The sequence below is a fragment of the Leptosomus discolor genome, chromosome 2 (genome assembly GCF_034619465.1).
Source record: "Leptosomus discolor isolate bLepDis1 chromosome 2, bLepDis1.hap2, whole genome shotgun sequence".
NCBI lineage: Eukaryota > Metazoa > Chordata > Aves > Leptosomiformes > Leptosomidae > Leptosomus > Leptosomus discolor.
This window is the reverse complement of record NC_141392.1, coordinates 70,295,163-70,318,734: the sequence shown is the minus strand read 5'-3', so window position 1 is coordinate 70,318,734 and position 23,572 is coordinate 70,295,163. Positions and strand designations below refer to the sequence as shown.

The following is a 23,572-nucleotide window of genomic DNA, read 5'->3' as shown; positions in this document are numbered from 1 at the left end:
AAAAAGATTTGTTTTTTCAAGGGGGGAAAAGATTATTATGTTTGTGGGGCTTCTTTAGTAATATAACTAGTAAATATGCAGGTGGAATGTCCTGGTGGTCCTCTGTGCGTGGCTGGCTTGGTAGAAGAATTTGATATACAGCTTTAGAGGACAGATTCTGGTTCATAATACTTGGCACTAATACAGAGCACCATAGCCTGAGACTTGTGCCTCAGCACTGAGTGACAGACCTTAATGACGAGTAGGGAAATGAAAGACACATTAATTTGTTATTTGTAATTCCCCTAAAGGAGGTGAACTTGGCATATGATTGTAGCTTTTATCTAGAGGAGGAAGTGATACATTGCGGAGACTACACTGAAGTTTCAGGATAAGGCGCCTAACGTGTGCAAACCACAGGCAGAATCTGCCAGAACTATGAAGTCCAGATGCTCTGTATTTAGTCCTTACATCTGAAAAATACAGAAGACTACCAGTTTACCAGTTGCAGCTTTGGGTTTTTTTTTTTTGTTGTTGGTTTTTTTGTTGGTTTTTTTTTTTAACATATGCTTTCAACATACTGGTCAATTTGTGAGGGGAAGAATAAGCAGCCCAGCAAGGAGTCATTGATGCAAATTCAAAAATAGCTTTATTACATTTTGCTAACTAAAGAAAGGTGATGACAGCTGCAATTGCAGTTGCAGCATAGATAGCATTTCAGTCACTAGCTATCCACTGAACTGTGGTGTGTGGCTGCTACAGCAGTAGTTTTAACCAAACTAGGAAGGAAATAGCAGAATCCTGTGAAAACTACAGCAAGTCATTGCTTTTTCTAGTATCTCTCACAATATAGGAAAACTAGTAATTTGGGTCACGGTTTTTGGAAATAAAGTAATTTATTATTTTTTAATTTTATAGAAACTTACAGGAATCTGAACAAGCAATGAGCAACAGTGCATTAGACACAGACATGGAAGATTACAGTTCCACCTGTTCAGATTGAGGTAAACCATATTGAGATTAACCAGTTTGGTTTGTTCTGTTTTCAGTCTGAGGGTTTTCTAGATTAAACAAGCTGAAGGCAGTTACTAAACAGCCATTAGTATGGGGGGAGATATGACATGACAGACCCACAACCACAGAGCAGGTGGGTTTTGTCCATTCAAATCATGTATCTGAAAGGCCTTAAGAAGCAGACTAACCTAATGTAATTTATTCTTGAAAATAAACTTAATTTTAAAACTTAATAAGAACGCCATTAATTTTACATGTTGAATATATGGTTAAAGTTGCTCACTGCTTCTTTGTGAAGAATTTCTACTGTGCTTTGTGACTTTGCTAAGAGTAAGCTAATGCAAGGGAAGTTCTTTGAAGAAAGCTTTCCCATGCTCTGGAATTGAGCTGGCAGAACAGTTATTTTATGGAGGTCCTAATGTTTGGAATGTGAAATAGCATGAAATGGAGGCCTCTGAATAACTAAATCATGGATGTAGTATGTCCTTGCTAAACTAGCTTCAGGTTAGATAAAAGCTTCTTTTCATGCCTTACTTTGATTTATGAGCCCATCATTGCTGTAATGTTCGTAACTTCCATGTTATGAAATCCTACTTGAAGAAACAAAATCTTGAGAAAATGGTGCTAACAGTTTGTTTGTATCTGCTTTTCATTTTGGAATAAAACAGCGTTAGATGATCAAATGAACACATATGCTTAGGGGTTTTTTTACCATAGGAATTTTTCTACAATTACTGACACATGGCCACAGCAAACTGCTCTAAAACTTCTATAAAGTTTTCTGCCAGGCGTGCTGCCCATGAAGCCTCCTTCCCTTTTTTCCCCCAAATCTACTGCTTCCAAAAGCTTCAATAAAAAACTTTGCAGAAAACCCTGAATATCAGATATCTGGCCTGAATTTGGAACTTGTTCTTAAGAACAAAAGAATGTTAAGAAATGGGTTTAGACTCACTTTTTTTCCTTTTTTTTTTTTTTTTAAAGGTGGAGGGGAGTTTATGTCTTCAAGCATTTTAAGATTGGAATTTTTTAAAGAAACTGACTGCATTTAATTGAATGCTATCTTAGCTTGTTTAAACGATACCTTTTCCAGTTGTGTAACTCTTTTCCTCATAGTACAAGAAAACAGTCTTTTAAGATACACTGAGCGTTTTCATGGAGTATAGAAGAACTTATCTAACTGGGAAAAGCCTAAATCCAGTATTCCTCATACATCAGAAAATAAGAAATGGATACCACTTTGTGCCATTTCCATAGCAAGCTATCGTGAAGGCTCTAGTAGTAAATAAGAGTGTAGGTCTGAATTTTCCTTTCAAGGAAAAAAGCCATTGATCATGAATGGGAGTGGGTTTCGGTTATCATAGCTTAATTTTAAATATATTGCGTGGAACAGTTATCATAACTTAATTTTAAAACTTACTGCCAGTCTTTATTGTATCACTGTCTATCAGATATCCAGTGTGCTGACTGTGCCATCTGCTTTTCCTGCAGGGCATGTGGAGAAGAGAAGGAAAATTAATCACTTAGCCATCCAAAAAACTGAACAGTACTTGAATCGTATGCACAAGGACAGTATAAAACTAACTGAAAGGATATTGGCTTTGTAAGAACAATCTCTTCAGAAGGTCTCTGAAATGTCATCTACCTTGCCTGCTGTAGCCTGTTTCATCATGAACACAGAAATCTCAAAGGCTGTCCCAGGTTCAAGGAGGATTAATTTAAAGCTAGGCCTCGTAGGGCCACTTTTAATTCAAGGAGATCTTAATATTTGGAGAGTTGGGACTCCTAGGAACACTTTCAGTTATTTAAATGACATAGTACCTTTTTTAAAGATGGAAGGCTTGTGTCAAATTTGTCTGTGAAGTGCTGCGCACGGTGTTGGATAGTACAGACATTCCAGGATGGTTTACTTGTGACCTTCTGTGCTTGTTGTAGGGGCAATGTATGTGCAAGCTCAGTGACTGATTTGTCTTTCATTTTCGCAGGGATCAGTGTAGCCCAGTCAGTAAAGAGAACTGGACCTGAAACACAAACTATATCATACCTGAGAGTTACAGGGTGAGGGTGTCACTCTTTGCTACTTTGTCATTGCCAGAACCTTCAAATGGAACGCATTTCAGTCAGGACAAATAGTGGTCACAAGAAGAGGAGAGTATTGCCTTGAAATCTGTCACCCTACCTTTGGGTCCGTTGCCATTTTCAGTTGCTTGTTTTGCATTGTGCTGTTTGTCTTAAGGAAAATCTATAGACTGGTATTCCTTGGGGAGTTGACTTAGGCTTTACTCCGGGTCTGATGTAACAGGAATTCACACAGATTGCACTTCAGACTTAAGAGCCATGGCAACAGCTGTAAGGAAAACTTGGCTGTTGACCCTTGCTGCATAATCCACTGTAGTGGAAAAAAATAGGAAGTGAGAGAAGATAGGTGAAGTTCCTATCAGAAGAGTATTGTTACACGAGGGCTGTTTTGTGACACACACACCCCCCCTTTATAAGTATGCTGTAGAACAAAGAATCTCCATCCCAAGTTATTTTTCCTAAACCACATTGAAACTGGACTATCAGTGGCCAAAGCTCCTTTAAGAGAGTGTGGGACTGCTGTGGGGCTTGCCCGCTGCTCTAGCATTCGGGGGAACAGACCGGTGGTGGTTGTGATTCTAAGCATGTGTGATGTCAAAATAGACAGGTAGTGACATGAACAGACACCTAGCTGTATTCCTGTGGCTTTCTGCCCAGATTTGCGGTTGCTGCTACCTATATAGCCTCTATAAAAGCTGTAAGAAAGAGCACTGCAAATGAGATGTTAGCTCTTGGTAGCGCTCTCTTAGTCCCCAAGTACTAGGTCTTCGTTGGAATTCCTGCATTTGCAGGGCCTGTGGGCCCTAGGGAGGCGGGGAACGAGGCTGGGGAGGAACAGCATCTGCGGAGGCTTGAGGGGTTAGTTGAAGGATGTAGGAAGAGATCTGTTCTTTCTGAATTCCCGACATTTCACAATACCCGAGAAGTTTTACAGTATCATGTTTTTCTGGTGAGGGGAGGGCAAGAACTGTATTGTGAAAGGTTTAAATATCTTGACCTGTCTCAGAACTGATAATTACCAGATTTCTGCAAGCTGAATGGAAGAAAATTTTACTTCAGGGTGGAAAAAGATGATTGATAGCACTGCTCATGACGATGCTGGAAAGTCAAATAGCCCTGGGTTAAAGACTGATGAGTTCTACAATTGTTGGCTGGTAAATTAACGTAACAGGAAGCTTTATGAACATGGGCAAGCAATTACCTTCTGCTCAGACCTTGTGAGATAATAAAAAAACTAATTGAAGTGTTACTTGAGTTGTACATTGCTAACTTTTTATGATAAGTATTAAATTCATAACTTCCAGTTCTTAAGCCTTAAGGCTGCAGAAGAATTTTTTTTTCCTAAACTGAGGTTTAGCAAGAAGGAAGATATTGGAAATAAAGTTATACAGTAGTCTTTCTCACCAAGATGATGTTCAATCTACTAGTGAAATGCAAAAAAAAATTAAGTGCGTGGTTCCACTGCTGTCTGAGCAAAAGATAACAATGTATCGCTTTACCTTTTGAAATAATTCAACATTTACAAGCACAATTTGAAATATCGTCCAACAATTCTGCAAATCAACTCATATTTTCAAATGTATATTGAAAACAAAAAATGTAAGATGGAGAGCAATACTGTGTCCAGATTAAATCATAACCATATTCTCTCTGCTTATCTAGCACTTGTGGCTAGATAAACGGAACCTGGTAAGAGCTTGCTGTATGCATGTCAGGATGAAAAATTAGTTGGACAGTTACTGTAAACTTGTGCTTAAATTTAAAAGGCATTCTTTTAAGTTTTATCATTCCAAATACTGAGCCTGGCAAGCTCAGCCATAAACTTAGTAACTGTGACTTCTCCTCTCAGGAATGAGCTAGTGAATGTCAGTCAACAAGTTTGTTACCGGCTGTTGTACGCTGCTAATGCTATGAGAAAAGAGAAGCTGCGTGATACACAGCTTGAAATGGAAATATTTTAAATCATTTTCCTGCCATCTGTGAGTCTAAAGGTTCTCAGGTTTTTTTCCTCACTGCAAACTGAAGCAGATCAAGCTGACCTTGATTCTTCTGAGACTTTTTTGAGAACTCTCAACAAAATAGAACGTCAGTAACACTGTGAATTCATGAGAATTTGTTGTCAAAGTAGTAGTTGCAGTTCCATAGAAAAAAATCTTAAAAATTATCTGTAATTTTGTGGAATGCTTGGTAGAGTACGGAGAGAAATTAATTTTATTGCATTTTAGCGTTCATTGGGCTATTTTCCTAGAGCTATCCTTTTGACTTAAATCAGTTTCTTTTCAGATCTCTGTAGCCGATAGGTCTGAAGTCTAAACGCGGCTGGCCTTGACGAGAGGTCCCCTGAGGGGCTGCCTGCCTCTTTCCCCTGAGGGAGCTAGCTGGGATGCTTCTGTTGTGCGTGTGCTTGCGTCATGTTCTTTTCCTTAGAGCACGTGTGTAGTGATTTACCGTGCTCTGTGTGCCCGTGTTTTTCAGCGGACTGGCCATTTCTTCACCTACTCGGCCCTTCTGAAAAGGCAGGGCTGGGGGGCCTTTAAAAGGGGGCGCTCTCTGCACCCCTGGGCTGTTCCTGCTGCGGGGTCTCGCCCGCTGCCCCGAGGCCCGGGCCCCGCTCACAGGCGGGAGCAGCTGCCGACGGGGCAGCGGCGGAGCCGCCGCGTGGCCCCACCCCCAGGGGAGAGAGACGCGCCCCCATTGGCCCCGGCGCTTGCACATTTGCATGGGAGGGACCTACCCGCCGCCGGTCTCTCTCTCTCTCTCTCCACGTCCCGCCCCCGGCGGGCGGGCCCGCGCTGTTGTGACACGTGAGTGGGGCGCACGTGGCGCCGTTATGTAAAGCGCCGGGGGAAGGGGCGAGCGGGCGGGCAGCTGGCCGGCGCGCAGGCGCACGTGCGGCGGGCCGCTGCGCATGCGGGGGGCCGCCCGATGCGCAGGCGCGGGCTGGGAGGGGCGGGGGAAGGCTGGGCTGGTTCTGCTTCCCCCCCCCCCCCCCCGCACCCCTCCCCCGGCCAGACGGCGGAGGCTCCCGAGCGACAATGAAGCAGCAGCAGCCGCAGCCCCCCCAGCCCCAGCCGCCGCCCTCCGCCGGCGCGGCGGTCCCGGCCTTCCTCAGCAAGCTGTGGGCGCTGGTGAGCGAGGCCCCCAACAACCAGCTCATCACATGGAGCCAGGTGCGGCGCGCGCCAGCCGCGGCGGTTGGCCGCCTCGTGCGCGAGGCGGCGGGGGGTGCCCGTTGTCCGTCCGTCCGTCCGTCCGTGTTCCCTCGCCCCGCCCGCCTTCCTCCGGTGGCGGTGGACTGCCAGGGCCTGGTCGTGGAGGGACGGCTGGCCGGGCCGGCGGCGGGCCTTCCGCGGGGTCGGGGCGGGCAGAAAACGCGGGCACGCCCGCTTGGCTTGGTCGGGCTGCCCTCAGCCGGCCCCGGGGGAGCGCCCCCCAGTGCGTCCGCTGCCGGTGGGGGGGGCCTGTTTGCCGGCCCCGACTGAGAGGGCTGGGGGCTTCACCGAGAGGCGGTCGGTGGGCGCCCCGGCGCTTGGCGGGGCGAGGGCGGGGATCTGAGAGCGGTCGGCTTTCGCGGCGCGCTGACACGCAGTTTTTATTGAGCGGGGAACGCGGAGCTGCGGCGGGGTTTTCCGCCGCGGGTTGGCGAGTTCGTAAACCAGGGGGCTCAAGTGCGGGGAGCCGGGGGCTGCGTGACCGCGTCCTGCTGCGGGGTGAAAGGCCATGGGGAAAAGGGGGTGTTTGCGTCCCCTGTCACCCGGGTGACGCCGATCCGGACCTAGCGGCCTTCGCGGCGGGGCCGGGGGGCCGCGCTGGGCCCTGCTGGGCCGGGCTGTGCTGCCCGTGGGGGCGGCGGGCTCGGGCCGGCGGGGAGCGGCCCGCGCTCATTGGCGGGCGGGCACGTGGGGCCGGCAGCTGGGGAGGGGCGGGGGGCGCCGCCCCGGGCTTGGGGTCCGCCTGCAGGAGCGGGCACCTCCGCCCCCCCCCGGTGTGTGCTGGGGAGCGGCGCGGAGGGGGGTGGGTCAGGGGAGATCCACCGGAGAAAGTCGGGCTGGGCACCCGTCAGCGGTGACGGGGCTGGGGGGAAAGACACGCGAGGGCTGAGCTGCCTCTGCTTATTTCAGTAACTGAAGTCACTGTCCTGGGAACTGCAGGTTAAACGGGTACGGTGGCCGTGTTGATGATACACATCTGTTTTGAGTGGGGGTTTTTAAAAAAGGGGAAGCTGAGTTGGATGTCCTTTCATCTTGAGTCTTTTTTATCCAAATGCAGGCTGTCATAGTGAAAAAGAAGCGTTATCAGAGCCCAGAGTTTATGCGTATCTTAAAGTATTGTAAGGCAGGAAGCAGCCACCTTCTTACAATGTAATGAAGGGCCGGCAAGTTTGCTGCAGTAAGCATCATTAATTCTTGTGATAAATGCTAAGCAGGTTTTTTTAATAACAACTTCATTTTTCTCTGTATCTTAGATGTCTTTAATTTATATTAAAAAAATCCTGTTCTCAAACTGTGTCGACATCTTCAAGTCGTGCTGAGATGGCAGCTCTCAGCTGAATTTATTTGAAATGCTCAAACAATGATAAAATGACTTCTTAAACATTTTGCTGATAATGAGTTACCAGTAACTTCAGCCAAAACTTCCTGAAGAAGGAAGCAGGTAGACTCAGCAGATTACGGCAGCTTTTCCAATTTTTTTTTTCTTCTTTCTGGAAAAGAGTTGCTAAGGGCTGTGTGAAGATTCAGATGTTGTCTAGCTTAAGAACTGCCACGCTTTTAATGGAGGCTTTCCAGGTTCGTTGCTTATGTTTATCTCAAGTAAGCACACCAAAGCTATTAGGTATCCTTGTATTACTTCCATAGTTAAAGACTAATTGTTTGAGCTTCTGCGAGGCTGTGGAAGGCGTATCCAGTAGTCACAGTTAATATTACTGGCATTCAGCAGTTCTTGTGTGGGGGAAGGTATTTGGATCACTTGGTGCACAAGTGACATCTTTTGAAAATACGCTGTGTCAGTATTGTGGGGTACAGAAAGCCTACCAGGGGTAACAGGGAAAGATGAGTACAGTTACTATATTATTTCACTTTCCTCATGTACAAATCCGTATCCTTACGCTGTAAGGACAAACACCATCTGAAACTAAGCAGCCAAGTTTTGTCTCACTGTGTACATATCTCAGTGAAGCCACGGTTACGTGTTGTCCATGGAGACACGTACAAAGAGTACCAAGTGAAGTGCTTGGAAGATTGCTGCGTGCTGCAGTCAGTATCACTAGGAGAAAACGCCTGTACGGCTTTGCTGTGAGCAGCTGTCGGGGCAACAAGAACTAGCAGATATGTTTCCCAGATTTTTCTGCGCTAGGCCTAACAGTGTCAAAGTGACAGTAAATAAAGTGAGGCTCTGCGTGAGAGCTATCTGTTGGCATCACGGGGCGGTGTAGTGCTGCTTGTTGGAGTACCTTCAGTTGGTGAGTTTCATTAACACCTTGGCTAAAATGGTCTGTTCCTGCCCTTTGCTTCCCCTGACTGGCTCTCAGCAGGAGGTGGGTAGGCATTGCTGGAAAGTTTTCATCTTCTTCACCTCCTCTCAGTCTTAAGCTTCTAACTTATCCAGTGGTGAGCCATTTATCAATCCTGCTTCTGACAATCCTTGCTGGTTTGTCAGAAACAAGCTCTTGGGCAAGGACCTTCACATGGTCTCATAGTTGGTTCTTCAAGCTTCTTTGGATCATGGAACTGCTGGCATTTGTGGGTGAGAAACATGTGTGACTCGTTGAACTAAAGGGCTTCTAAGGAGCTGCAGTATCATTGTTGATGTTTGTCAAAGATGATGGGCTTCTCATTAAATACAGAGCAAGAGTACTGTGGATGTATGGACAAAACCTAAACCGTTTTGAAGTAGCTAATTTGAATTCTGGCAATTATTTGTCCTTTAGTTAATGGAGCACACTCACCAAAGAACAAAGAGCTGAGCCTTCTATTTTAGTCAAAGCCTGTGGATGAAATAAAAGATCAGTCATCCCTCGCAGTTGACACCCGAGGAGGGGGGAGGTATTGCCTTGGGTGGTGACCTTTTTGGTAACTCAAAAACCCAGTGGACACCCTCAGCTCTTTGACAGCTCCATCTGGTCTACAAGTCTTGCCAACCTAACCATGCTTTTATACTGGGAAGCAGAAGGGACTCAAGTGGTTGTTGGGTTTTTTTCCCTTGCACAGTCTCTTTGATGTTCTTGCCAAGACTTTGAAGCTACATATAAAATTGGTAGTGTTGCCCTGTAGTGAAACTGTGGTAACTGTCGGTAAACAATTAATTCATTTCTTGAGGAAGCAACGAGTAACAGTAGAGGTGTTCCCCTTCCGATATGGGTAGCAATATAAATTGATAATACACTTTTGCTTTGCAACTGCAGTGTTTGTACGCTTTTTGTTGTGGAAAATGGTAGGCAAGCAGATCGGTTACGTAGTGCATGCACAAAGGAAACATTCCTGTCTGCTGATTAATTCTAAAAGCCCAGCGTGTTTTCTACAGTGCTCTTTAAGTAGCTTAATGTGTCTCTCTTATTTTAGAATGGCCAGAGTTTCTTGGTGTTGGACGAACAGACGTTCGCAAAAGAGATTCTTCCCAAGTACTTCAAGCACAACAACATGGCAAGCTTTGTCAGACAGTTAAACATGTGTAAGTTCTTGGGATTTTGCTTTCTAGCAGAGTTCTAGGTCCTGTACGTGTTTAGTTATAGACCTTTGAGCAGTGGCCCTGTGTTCTCTGCAACTAGGATAATGTCTCATCCTTGAAACTGGTATCGGGATAGTTGGAGCAGCATAGTTTGAATTTCTGTATGTGGGTTATGAGAGGGTTTTTTTTTTCCTGTTTCTTTTTTTACAGATGGCTTCCGTAAAGTTGTACATGTCGATTCTGGGATTGTCAAACTGGAGCGAGATGGTCCAGTAGAGTTTCAGCACCCATATTTTAAGCAGGGCCGGGAGGACTTGTTGGAACACATTAAAAGGAAGGTTAGTGAAAAGTTAGTATGTGGAAAACCTGTTACTAGTGAGTATGAATGAACAGAAAAGTTCATGTCAAGTTTAATTGCAGGATTGTGAGGGCAAATAAGCTTGGAGTTTGAGGAGGCAAACTGCGCTGCTCTTGTAATGTATCTTGACTTGTTTAAATGTATTTTAGGGGATTTGACTAGGGTCCTTTATCTAACCTGCTTTGCTGTCATTATAGTAAGTTTCACAGGTGGCAAAAGTGAGTGAGTTACGCAAATAGGACATTTGCAAATGAGCATTAGAAGAAGGGCAGAGCATGCTTTGACTTTACCATCAGTAATGTGACAATCTGCTTATTTATGTGGCTTGTTTCAGAGCAAAGCTACTGTAAGCATTAAACTTTCTACCAAAGAGAACAGGGGGCAAACCTATAAACATGTTTGTTATGCTGCTAAATGTGATTCTGAAATGTGCTCTGCTGTTACTGTGAGTCAGGTGAATATAGATATGGGATAGAAATACAGGAAGTTAAATTGTGGTGAGAGGGATGTACTTAGTAACGTTGGGTTATTGTGAAGCGGTTCTGGTGAAGCAGACCTCTTGGGAGAATGCCTGAAGAATCTGAATATACACAAATGATTGTGACAACTAAAGCTAACCTAGCGACAGCTGTAAGAGGACATTTCTGTGTGTTTCTGTATTTTTTATTTTTTTTTTAGTCAATGCTTGGTCTATAGTTAACTTAAATGCATAGTTTATCAACACTAGAAGAAAACATACTCAATCACCAAAAGAAAATAATAGTTAATGACGAGTAAAGGAATGTGTTGCTTCTGCATTCTAATCTTTTAAAGGTTCCTTCTTCGAGACTTGAAGAAAACAAGATAAGTCAGGAAGATCTCTCCAAAATAATAAGTAGTGCTCAAAAGGTGCAAATTAAACAAGACACTATTGAATCTCGATTGTCTGCTTTGAAGAGGTAAGTTGCTCCATCAGCAACTGATCCCTAAAACTTGAGTAATTCTGATAACAGATAATGAATGAAGACCTAATTTTAGGCGTCTCTTGATTACTTGTTGCCTAACTTTAAATGCTGCTTTAGGAAAATAGATTTCAGTAAAATAATTGCATTAAAAATTCAATATTCTGATATGGCTAAAAGTGTAGGCAATGTTGGTGTTTGGAGAACTGTCTAGTAGTGGACAATTAAACAACACCTTTAATAATAGTTCCATAATGCTGCTGAAGCCGAATATTCAGCTTGGCTCTTAGCATACAGTATGCTGCTGTACATCTTCAACTTTGAAGTAGTTACTGTGTTTAGTTTGAGGCAGTTTAATTTGTGCAAATTACTTATACTTTCTTGCTACAGTTAAAGTCTTTGCTGATTACTTTTTATTTTCCTGTTGTTTTCTTCATTCCCCTACTGCTAAAAATTGCAGAAGAGTTAATGCCTATGAAAATCTGTTTAGAAATCTAATTTGGAAATTCATTAGTTACCTCAGTGACAGCAGTACATAATCTAAAACCCAAATGTAAATAGAGTATTTTTAGAATCACATTATTACCTATTTAGTAACTACTATCTGTTCTCAACTATGAGAGATATGTGTGTCACAAATTAGTTAATCTTTTAGAGTATGTAGATACCAGACAGGATATATGAGCATAAGCTCTTGCACTGTAAGTTACAGCACCTCAACAGTAACTCTATCTCAGGATTCCTTAGCTTATGTTAACTTAAGAATGTAAATGATTGTGTACCTCTGTGGCAAAGGTCACAGATTAGAAGTAAATGCTGTCATTTCTAGTCTTGAGTTCTAATTACTTGAGTGGTAGAATATTCGGAGGCAAACTTACTTTGTCTAGGAAGAGTCTTTATTAGAATCTGGCCACAGTCTAGAGTAAAAATGTTCATATTCACCCTTTTCAAATCACAGATGAATTTGGGTTGGAAGGAAACTCAGAAGGCCATCAGGTCCAGAGCAGAGCTGAATTTGTCTGAAGTGACATCCAGTTGCTAACGACGTGACAGTTTGTAGAGATGAGGAGGTAGAATGGTTGGGTTTTGACATCCGTATTGTTGTCCTATGAGTTTAAAATGATTGAGGTAGAAACAAGCTAAATCAGAAGACCAAGTCCTACAAAATATATTAATAAAGCTGGTGAGAAATTGAGAAAGTTCAGAATCCCTGACCTCAGTTGTTAAATTTGTGACGGAACTGTACAATTTAACTGTACATAAATTATATGTTAGACATAGGAGCAGTTTGAGGAGTGAGTAGTAAGCTTCATCACACTGAAAATAAACAGCTGTTTCTGAAAACTTGGCTTAAGGTTTCCTAGAAACCCAAATACAGGTGGAGAGGTTTTCCTCCTTTTTTGGCATACATCTATGTTGAAAACTAAACTGCGAAAGAGAGGAGGGTGGTATGTTGTCTTCCCTTATTCATTGAAGCTTTCGGTATTCATTATCTACCTCTTAATATGCTTTATGATGTTGGAAACAAGGAGGGTCATAGCTACGATAGCAGGGGCCACTATACAGCGGTTTTTGTACTGTCCCAGTAGCTGGACCCCTGTGAGGGAACCAGGGTTTGTAAAACGGCGGTGTTTTGTGAAAAGTGCCATCTCTCCCGTGCTGCTGTTGTTTTTGAGCACCTTTACTGGAGCTCGTAGAGGGAACTGTTAGGGTGTCCCACAGCTGCGTGTGTGACTTGAGAGCTTGTTCTTAAAGACGCTTTCAAGGTGGATGTGCTGTTGCTGACAGGTGGCTCACACTTAGCGAGAGGTGCGTGAGGGACAATAAACAGGCTTGGTATAGATGATGAACTCTTGGTTTTTAGTGGTGAGAGGAGACTGCATTCTTGTATTCTTTGTTCCTTTGCTGCTGCCAGAAACCAGTTGTATGCTTGTGGGTTTTTTTGTGTTGTGGGGTTGTTTTTTGTTTGTTTGGTTGGTTTTTTTACTTAATTCCTTAGGATTTAGTTCTTAGAAGGGAGTGGAGAAGGTAACTTTATTATGGGAAAAGAAACAAAATAGTTTATTTTTAAATGTTGAGTGTAAAAGTAATAAGTATTGCCAAATTGGTTTTTTTTTTTTGTTGTTGTTGTTTTGGTTTGGTTTGGTTTTTTAAGGGAGCTGGAAATTCTCTGCAGGCTATTTGTTGTGTTTGGGTCTCCATTTTGTAATTATTTGCCAAGGCTGCTGACTCTGTGACTCTCCACCCCCCCCCAATCTAGAAACATTTCAAAGAGCTTTAATGAAGCCAACTAATCTTTAACAGAAATGATTGATATAAATATTTTAAAACTTTGGTTAGTTTGACTTTTAAATCATCCTTTTCAAACAGGGAGAATGAATCCCTTTGGAGGGAAGTGGCAGAACTGAGAGCAAAACACTTGCAACAGCAGCAAGTTATTCGGAAGGTAAGGCTTTGTTCAGGTGTTGTGTGTGAATGAGTGCGTGCTTTGAACTGGGAATGCTGTCCCACGTGTTAACCTTACTTTGCCCTCGCTTTTTTTTTTTCGTGTGTGAAATGTCTTTTTAATAGAAAAAACAACAGGGTGGTGTATGGTGAACAAATCTTTGTGAAACAAACGTTCAGTGTATTTCACCGCATAAGCAGAAGATAAGGCCAAACCCTTATAAATATTTTCAAAGAAAGAGGTTCAAGAACATCATACATCATGCATTAAGGTACCTGAAAGTGGCCCATCCGTTTTTTATGACTTCAGGAATTGGATGACTAATGTCCTATGTTGGATGATCTCAGGAAAAACTCTCACTGCAAGAATTGCGGAGTTCTGTATTGGAAATTCACTGCTGTCCCACTTAACTGACCCACTGTCTGTATATTTCTGAAGTTATCAGAAGGATAGATTATTGAGTGGAACCCGCTGATAGGTTAGCTTAGCTTAGTTTAACAGTTAGATTTGTGATCTACTAAAACTGATGTAAATGCAAAGAGTTTACAGTTTATTTTTTTTTACATATCAGAAATAGCAATGCTGAAAGCAGCCTTGTAGCAGAGACTCTTACTGATTTTTTTTTTTAAGTTTATTCAAGCCAGATACGTACGTTTAATCCTTAAATTTAAAATGTAAAGGAAGAAAGTCTAATATTTCAAAAGGAACGGCAGCTGATTAATACTGTTGAGTGTATGTGTCATTTTTTCTGAATCTGTCAGAAATGCCTTTCACCAGAACCAGTATTTACAGATACGGGTTATGTAGACAGTCAGCATCCCTCTGTGCCTTCTGTCATTGCTTATTAGATTTCTTCTAATAGTTAGAGTTACTGGGTGTTTTTCTGTGTACTCTATGATGTAGTGTAAGTCTGCTTTTGTCACCTGCTGTGTGGAAAGCCTTTCTCAGACAACTGAATAACTCTATTCTTTTTATGTATTACCAGCAGTGTTTTCTATTCTGCCACGATTTTTAACTTTTCTGAACAGTTCTATATGAGAGTTACTATCCAAAAATAAGTGTTCTGCTTTTTATATATAGATTTTATTATTGAAGGCTTCTGTTACAAGGTACCTTGGTGCTCTGAGAGAAACAATTGCAGAGTAGAGCAACTAACAATAGCGTTCTTTTCCTTGCAGATTGTACAATTTATTGTTACCTTGGTGCGGAATAACCAACTAGTGAGCCTAAAACGCAAGAGGTAAACATGATCTTGAAAACTTGCTGTGCGGTCAATATGCTGATATGTTTTGTTGACTAAACCCAAAGAATTAGTTTCGAAGTGGCTTTCTTCCTTTACTCTTTCTGATTAAGGCCTCTACTCCTGAACACTAATGGACCTACAAAGTCAAATGTATTTCAACAAATTGTGAAAGAATCAGCTGACAGTAACCACCACGTAAGTTTTCTTTTATGCATACTCTTTGTTAGGAGGAAGGGAAGGAGTGGAGGGGGGCAGACAGATCAAGTAGCTTGTCATATGGGGAATAAAACTTAGCTGTGCACTGAGAGCTACCAGCTTCTAGAAGTGATACGCCATGTTGTGTTTCCTTCAGAAGACAAGTGTTGATAATCACCATTCACTTGTTAAGTATAAGCATGCATAAGCCAGTTGCCTCTGTGTTAAATACAGCTTGATGTGATCCTACTGAAAGCGGTTTGCTGTTGATAGCAGTGCTGTTAGAAATAGCATGTGTATATTGTGTTGTTATTTCTGGGAGTTAGGTGCCCCTAGCCCCATACAGGGACAAGAATCCAGCGTGTTGCTCTGCAAGGCAGCATCCAACCCAGCAAAATCATGTCAAGTTCCTGTGCCATTTGAGTGTGTCATGCCACTGAAAGTTATTTTCTGCTGTCCACGTAATGGTTGGTGGGGAAATCATTAGAATGAGTACTGTAGCATGGTACTAGAATTAATAGCTTTATAACAAAGTACTATTTAAATGGCAGTCACTGCTTTAATATTTTTAGTTCTCGTGTAGTCCTGTTGTCGCAGCTTTTTTGTTGCTTTTGCTGACAGTGCTAGTATATTTTTATTTCTATGCCTGTAGTATTTGCCAAACATTCTTTCTGTAGCTGCTGTTCTCCAGCTTGTTCATTTACTTGTATGTTTTTTCTATTAAATGTAGATCTGTACAAACATCTTATAATCTCCGAGGCATAGGAAAGCTCTTGCACCTCTCTAGAATTGCAGAATTGTGAGATACAATGATAACTGTCAGAATGCTGAAGCTCACTGTCCTTCTGTTCCCTGACTCTTTTTAAAATAATTCTCAGGTACCTCTCAACAGAAATGAGGGCTTAAAACAAAGGGAACAGATTTCAGATGACATCATTATATATGATGTCACTGAGGATGTGGGTGATGAAGAAAATCCCATGGGTGATGAAGAAAACCTTCCCGTTACACCAGAAACAAATGAAGATACCACTTCAGATTCTTCCAAGTAAGTAGTCTATAGATAATTGTCTTTCAGTGTTGTGTAAGACGCAATAATTCAGATGTCTTGGATCATTAAAAAATTTAAGTAGCCAGAATTATTCTGTACTCCTGCACATATAAAAGCTTCATCTGTGAATTCATGCCAGGTTCTGATTTGTTGACCTCTAGATTTGTTCAAAATAGTAAATTGGTTGTTGGAGTTTTAATATGCTGAGGACAGAAACTAGTGAGAAGCAATCAGTATTACTGCACTCGTCTTAAATGTGCTGCTTGTCCAAAGACAGAGTAAGTGATGTCGTCTTGGTTATGAATGCGTTGGCGGAGTCTCTCATCAAAATTGTTTAGCACTCAGACAAATGTCAGTAAACTACAGTTTCGGATGTCTGTCAAATGGAACTAATACCACACAGCTGACTTAAGCTTAAGTTTTAGTGATGATGACCCAAAATGCGCCGTCACCCACCCAGTAAGGTGAGGGCCGTCAACCTCAGGGAGTTGCCTCGGGCAGTGTCCTGATCCAAGGGACTGATCCCTGACTGCAGACTCACTGCTCTGAAGGGGACCGGCTCCATTTGCCCTCTGACAGGGCTCCATTTAGACCCTAGTTGAATATGATCTGTGGTCATATGTTGTCAGCAGTCTAGAAACTTCTCTTGAATGAGGTGTTTCATTCGCTGATGGCCAAAGGGCCTCGCCTTTCCTGTCCCTCAACAGAGGTGAGGTGGTGAGGTGTGCACATGATAGACTGCTCAACTCCCAAACTGTGGATTGACCCTCAAACTGCAACTTTGAGTTTTGACTCTTTCCTTTCAGCTGTTGAGAAGTTTCAGCCTTTTATGGGGGCAGGTGCACCTGCCACAAATACGGACAGGAGTGATGTCACTTGTTTTTACAGATTTTTGTGGAGAATAATTTGCATGTGCTGATTGTCAACTGTAGGTGTAGTCTTTGAATTTTATTAAGCCAGTTAATTTGGGAGGGGGGTGATGGTTCAGTCTCAGGTGTTTTGTGACTATGTTCCTTCCTGTCTGTACTGTAGAAGCAGTTCATCTTTCAGCTATGAGCAGCTGAAACTTGGTCCAGGGATTGAGATGTAACTCCCTTCCTGAGTTGCATCGTATTGACAGGGCCTGTATTATGCCTCAAGGAAAGGATGAAAGCAAATTATTTGAGACTTTCTTGAGTTTTATGGTATACATAACTATCATGGTTTGAGCCTATCTAGCTGGCTCCAAAAGCCCCACGCAGCCGCTCGCTCACCCCTACCCCGTCCCCTGAGGGATGGGGAGGAAAAAATACAATCAAAAGGCTCAAGGATCGAGACAAAGGACAGGGAGGCCTCACTCACCAGTGATGGTCATGGGCAAAGGACAGACTCAACTTGGGGATAACAACACACAATTAATACAAACAAGCACCGCCATCAAGGAGAATGAGATACAACCGGGTCTTACACACAACACACCTCCCCCCGCCCCTCCGGTCTCCCCGTCCCCAGCTCTGCTCCCTCTTTCCCCACCCCAGCAGCGCAGGGGGCAGGGAATGGGGGCCACGGTCAGTCTGACACAAAATGTCTCCGCTGCTCCTTCCCCCTCAGGGGGAGGACTCGTCACACTCCCCCCCCAGCCTCAGCGTGGGGTCCCTCTCACGGGAGACATGAATCTCCCCAACGCGAGTCCTTCCCGCGGGGCCGCAGCTCCCCAGAACCCCCCAGCGCGGGTCCCTCCCGGGGCTGCCGCCCTCCCGCCGACGGGCGGCTCCAGCGCGGCCGCAGTCGCGGCTGCTCCGGGCTCGGTCCCGGTCCCTGCTCGTCCGGCCCGGGGCCCTCCGCGGGCTGCAGGGCGACCTCTGGGCCGCCGCTGGGCTCCAGGGGCTGCGGGGGCTCAGCCGCCACCTCACCGCGGGCGGCAGGGACCGGCACACCTCCCCCTCTCCTTCCTCACTGCTCCTGGGTGTCCGCAGGGCTGTCTCTCTTGCATCCCCCTCCTCTCCTCTGCTCACCAACAAAGAAACACGAACAAAGAGCTCGCTCAACAGGTTCTTTCACTCTTAAATAGAGTTATTCGTGGAGGTGCGCCCATTGGCCTGGCCACCTCTGTAGCCCCCTCCCCCACTACCAAAACTCCTACCAAAACCCTGCCAGACACCAAACCACCACAAAAAGATGAGTTAACTACAGCACTGTCGACCGAGGTCCTTTATGTTATGGATGCTTCAGAGCCGATTCCGTTCAACAGGAAAGATACGAAATATGTATTATCTTGTCTAGTTTGGTGGCCTAGTATGCTGTGGTCCACTTTGTACATACTTTAGATTTATATGCGAGCTTATAGTTGTTCTAATGCAAAAAATATCAGTGTTCCTACGTCTTTTTAGTAGTTGTTATTGTGGTCTAGCGCAACAGGGTCTGCTTGCTGAGTTATGTTAACTGTACTGAACATTACAGCACCATATCGATGGAAAATAGATATTCAGAGTATCTTGCTATGTTTCATATTAAAAAGCAGTAGAAAAGTTTATTTCCTTCTAGTAGCTTGACAAAAATGAGAAGTAACTAGACCTGTGGGATAGTACCAATTTAAATTTAAATGTGTGTGTGACATGCTTCAATTCGTTTGTCTCCTATTACAGCTGTAGTCATTCTCCTGATATTGTGATAGTGGAAGATGATAATGAAGAAGAATACACCCCTGTAATTCAAGGGGACAAAAGCACAGAATCGGTTGCTGTCCCGGCTAACAGCCCCCTGAGCCCTGTCAGTGAAAGTACAAGCCCACTCATGTCAAGTGCTGTACAGCTGAATAACCAGTCAGCTCTAACTGCGGAAGATCCGGTCTCAATGATGGATTCCATACTCAATGAGAACGGAGTAATTTCACAGAATATAAATCTCCTTGGAAAGTGAGTAGCCTGGTCTTCTGTTTTTTCAAGTATTAGAACTGACGGTTTGACTGAAGTGAAAAGAACTGAACAGTAGTTTCTGTTGAGGACTTCAGATTCGTAGGTCACCTTTAGCCTAGCCAGTTTCTAAAGAGCCTTTGATTTGAAGTATTTTAAGACGGAACCTCTGATATTCATTGTGGAGTGAGTGAGTTGGGGTGCATGATCTGACAGCGTCATCTTGTGGGTACCGTTGTTTAAACTGGCGGAGTTTGTCTGTGTGGCTCTTGCGGGCAGATGGGACTCACTAGGGCTGCCTCGATGCAGGAATCGCGCCTCTGCTCACGTCATGTCGTAGTGTTAGGTGGATGCGATACCTGTTGCTTTCTCTCAAGTTTTCATTTTTTTCCAGAGGTTGTTTCTGATGAACGACTTAGTTCATTCTAGTTCTGATGAAGACTTTTAGATGCATGTAGTACATCTGTGTAAAGCTTAATTGTGGATTTCTCTTCCTTTTGTTAAAGCATACAGCAATAAAATATTGTTTGCCTTCTAGAGTTGAACTTCTGGATTACCTTGACAGTATTGACTGCAGTTTAGAGGACTTCCAGGCTATGTTATCAGGACGACAGTTCAGCATAGATCCCGATCTCCTGGTCAATGTAATTTTCACTGTTTATTTTAAGTATTTTGGTAATACACTACAGAAAGTATTTGTGTGGGTTGTTGCTGTTCAAAGCATTTAAAACACAACAGATGTGGGGGTTTTGCCTTCCCTTTAAAAAAGGAAGGTTATAAATATCTGTGAACGTGTGTTTCTGGGGCACTGGTATAATTCTCAGCACTACACCACTGCTCAGGTGAATGCTTAGGTTTTTGATTGAAGAAGGGCTTTCTCAGTGAAATAATGCTTGAATTGGTTGCTATATGAACTCAGACACCAATTAGATTAATACTCCTGCTGTCAAGTGGCTCAGCACATCCTCTGTGGTCTTCTCGATGAACTGGGGTTAAAAAGGCTCTTGGCACTTATTTTACAGGCTTTGCTGCCATTGCAGGTTATTTGTTAGGAGTACATACATGTTGTCGGTTTCTCTTCGGCTGTATGTCTAGTGGAATGCTTGGGTTGGAAGGGACCTGTGCGTGTCATTTAGTCCGGTCCCCTTGCCCAAAGCAGGGCCAGCTTGAAAGCTGCGTCGTGTTGCTTAGGACCTTGTTGACTCCAACTCTGAAATCTCCAAAGATGGGAGATTCCACAGCCTCTCAGGTGCCTGTTCCAGTGCTTCAGTCGTCTTTGTGAAGGATTTCCTTATGTCAGGCACAGTTTTCCCTGCTGCAGCTTGTAGCTCTTGCCTCTTGTCCTTTGTTCACCTCCGTGGAGTTTGTCTTCTCTGTGACGCTCCTTTAGAAGCAGTGGAAAAGTGCAGTTATCCTCCCCTGTATGCCCTTTCCAGGCAAGACTGGCCAAGCTCCCTCAGCCTCTCATATGTCATTAGCCCCCAAACATCTGTGGCCCTCCGGACACCCTCTAGTTTGAAGACTCTTGTACTGGGAGGCCTAGAGCTGGGCACTCTTCCCCGAGTGGCCTCAGGTGCTGTGCAGGGAGGAATGACTGCTTCCAGCGCCCACTGCCTGGCTTGCCTGGGGCAGAGCATCCCTCCTGCAGCAGGGCCCTGCTGCCGCCTCCTGCCGGGCTGTTGTCTGCCGCGACGCCCCGGTGCCTCTCTGGAGCTGCTCCCTCTCCCTCTGGCCCCTGACCCGCGCCAGCACGTGAGCTTATTGTGCCCTAAATGCGTTTGGCCGCTGGTCGCGAGGGAGGGCCTGCTGGCCCCTTGCCCGCTTCCTTGAGACCCCTCTTAGCAGCAGCTCTGCTCTCCCGCGTGTTGGTGACTCCTTCCGTTGGGCGTCACCTGCAGACTCGATCAGGGTGTGTTCTGCTGTAGGGTACACGGAACTCTCCGCGCGGCAGCGTAAGAAGGAACCAGTTCTTTACGACTGCAGCAAACGGTATTAGTCAAAGTTAGCGGTAATACAGTTGTTCCCTTTGTGACTGAGGTTCATGGAATTCCAAACCATTGCGCCCGGAGCTAGGTTTTCTTTGCAACAGTGGTAGCTCCCTGTAAATAAACTCTAACCCTGACAGAGGGTGAAAACATCAATTACGGGGATCATTCTCACACGTGCAGATGTGATGTTCTTGAATTCTTAATAGCAACATTGAGATACCTAAAACTTGATGTGTTTTGTCTTATTCAGCTTTTTACAAGCTCCGTGCAGATGAATCCCACAGATCATATCACTAATACCAAAGTAAGTCTTAAATCCTTGCTCAATGTACACAGTAGTGAGAGATGCAAACTTTATTAATCCTTTGCTGTTTTCGTTACTGGTATAAAAGCACTTTTTTCATGCTCTGGCTTTGAAGACTTCCATAAGAATAGGAAGGCTGCAGCTGAATTCCCTGTTTGTTAGCTTTTAAACAGAAAAGGGGAAAGCACAGTCATTAACAGTGTCCTTTAAAACTCGTATTACCTTGAGGCCAGTACCTGTACGTTGTACCAGTCTCTTGGCTTCTGTGTCCTCTAAGATTCCAGTACTCGCAGGCGCACGGTACACGCTTTGTCAGGGTCAGGGTTGAGCTCTTGGAAACTGTGCTGTTCAGGTACGAGCAGTAGCCGTGGTTCGTGCTGGAGTCAGCCTGTTCCACTTTGTGTTTTCTCAGCCGCGGTCTGTCAGTGTGAGTAGCTGACAGCACTGCATCCCTTTACAAATAAAAACTGAAATGGTTTTTTTAATAGCTGGTCAGCTGCATTGTAGTGGCTTTGGAAAAGGCTTTAAGCGTGTTCTTACGATTTTGCTTTTGTTTCCAGGTGGAGACAAAGGGAATAGAAACTACCAAGAACAACAGTGGTCCGGGGGCTTCACAGGAAACACAAGTTTCTAAGCCCAAACTAGGTAAGTCGTAGTGTTTTGTTGAAAAAATTTAACAGTTGAACACGCATTGTTCTAAAAACCATCTCAGTTATTTGCTCTTTGTCTAGTTTTGTGTCACGCTGATAATCAAATAACCAAAACAAAACACGTATTTGCTTTTTAGGTTTTTGGCACTGCACCAGGTGCAGAGAAACTGATGTTTTTGCAGGAGAATCTGCACAAATGATGTTACACATGAGTGAAACAGTTCTTTAAAGCACTCATTTTTAAAAAACCCACCTATATTGGTTTTTATTAATTACTCTTTTAAGTAAATTCTGTGGATTGGATTTTGTTTTTTTCCTTCTGCGTGTAGAACGAGATGTGAACTGAAAGTGTCTTGATAATTTCTTTTGCCTTAGATAAGCAGCTCATACAGTACACTGCGTTCCCACTCCTTGCGTTCTTCGATGGGAACCCGGGCACCGACATGGAGAGCGGGACCTTGGCGGCTGGAACTCCTTCCTCTGCTGACAAACCCCTGGAAGTGGACGAGCTCCTGGAGAGCAGCCTGGATCCCGAGCCCACCCAGAGCAAACTGGTGCGGCTGGAGCCGCTGACCGAGGCCGAAGCGAGCGAAGCCACGCTGTTCTATCTATGTGAACTTGCCCCCGCGCCCATGGACATGGACATGCCGTTCTTGGATAACTGATGGAGCGGGGACTCTGTACATAGCCACGAAGATGAACTATTTATTTAGAATATTGTTTGGTACATGAGTTTTTTGTAAATCACTGTTTTATGTAACCAGATAATGTGGAATCTAAAAAATACCTTCCCTGTGTTACTTCCTGCAGGCAGTTGTTGAACTGCGTGGTTAGACGAGCCGTTAGGCACGGTTGGCAACACCAAGTCAGACTGTTACTGCGCTGCTGCCACAGGCTTGGTCTTGCCCAGGTAACCAAACCCCTGTTAATGGTAACAAGGGTTTGATTTATGGTTTCTTATACTTCTGGTCTTACCTATGATGATGTAAACTAGTAGCGTACAGTTAGGGAGCACTGACTTTCTGTATCTTGGGTTTTTTCTATTTTTTACAATGTTTTGTTTAACAAACATGAGGCTTTTTTGGGGGTGGGGGGGACCAGAACCTGATGTAGGCTTTTTTTTTCCCTGCTCGGACTGGGAACAAAGTGCCTGTACCTTGCTAACTCTTGGTTCTGCCTTACTTTCACCTGAGTGGAAGTGCTCACACATAGCACAAACCGGGGAAGAGCTCTGTACAGCGCCAGGCCCCTCAACTGCATGAGTGCTTTTAACTTGGACCATCTACTCTCTGATAAAATAAATGTTACTTAAGTGTGATACTTGTCACGAGCTGTCTCTTACTGTGGGGCCGGAGCGGACAGCGCGTTTGTGGTGACTCCGCGGCTGTGCCCTGGTGGCGGCTCCTCTGCAGTTACTGGGAAATAGCCTCGTGATCTCAAACTTGCTTTGTAAGCCTCCAAAACAAGCGGCTAACGCAGCAAACTGCGTTTTCCTTTAGCATTACACAAAGGACTTGTTTTCTCCTGTTTTCTTGCTGAAAGTGGTGGCAGAGCCCCACAGCTTTCCCTCCCGTGGCATCACCCTACCCCTATGCAAAACATGTTTCCATCGTTGCTTTTACTGACACCATCCGTGTCCACTCCAGTGAACTTGCTGTAGGGGTGTTGCACAGGTGAATGCCGGAGGGGTTTTGCAACATGAGGTGACAGGGCAGTTGACACTTCCCTGCATCGTCTCACCCTGACCTCCTGATTCAGTATGAACAGTTG

General features: G+C 44.3%; 1 protein-coding gene across 1 annotated transcript; it reads left to right on the top strand.

The window, feature by feature from the left end:
- Nucleotides 1-6,104: 6,104 nt before the first annotated feature.
- On the top strand, nucleotides 6,105-23,120 carry HSF2 (heat shock transcription factor 2). Its single transcript, XM_086461257.1, has 13 exons — nucleotides 6,105-6,239; nucleotides 9,630-9,738; nucleotides 9,946-10,073; nucleotides 10,907-11,031; nucleotides 13,405-13,480; nucleotides 14,659-14,720; nucleotides 14,834-14,918; nucleotides 15,797-15,966; nucleotides 18,594-18,863; nucleotides 19,399-19,504; nucleotides 21,099-21,152; nucleotides 21,713-21,797; nucleotides 22,178-23,120. Exons 1-13 carry the CDS (start codon nucleotides 6,105-6,107, stop codon nucleotides 22,465-22,467), a joined length of 1,695 nt encoding a protein of 564 aa, XP_086317383.1. The 3' UTR covers nucleotides 22,468-23,120.
- Nucleotides 23,121-23,572: the final 452 nt, after the last annotated feature.

Excerpts from the sequence above, each read along its gene's own strand:
- HSF2 (XM_086461257.1), top strand. The coding sequence starts at position 6,105 with ATGAAGCAGCAGCAGCCGCAGCCCCCCCAGCCCCAGCCGCCGCCCTCC. Across the intron at positions 18,864-19,398 it reads AATATAAATCTCCTTGGAAA|AGTTGAACTTCTGGATTACC; the intron begins GTGAGTAGCCTG and ends TTTGCCTTCTAG. Across the intron at positions 19,505-21,098 it reads ATCCCGATCTCCTGGTCAAT|CTTTTTACAAGCTCCGTGCA; the intron begins GTAATTTTCACT and ends TGTCTTATTCAG.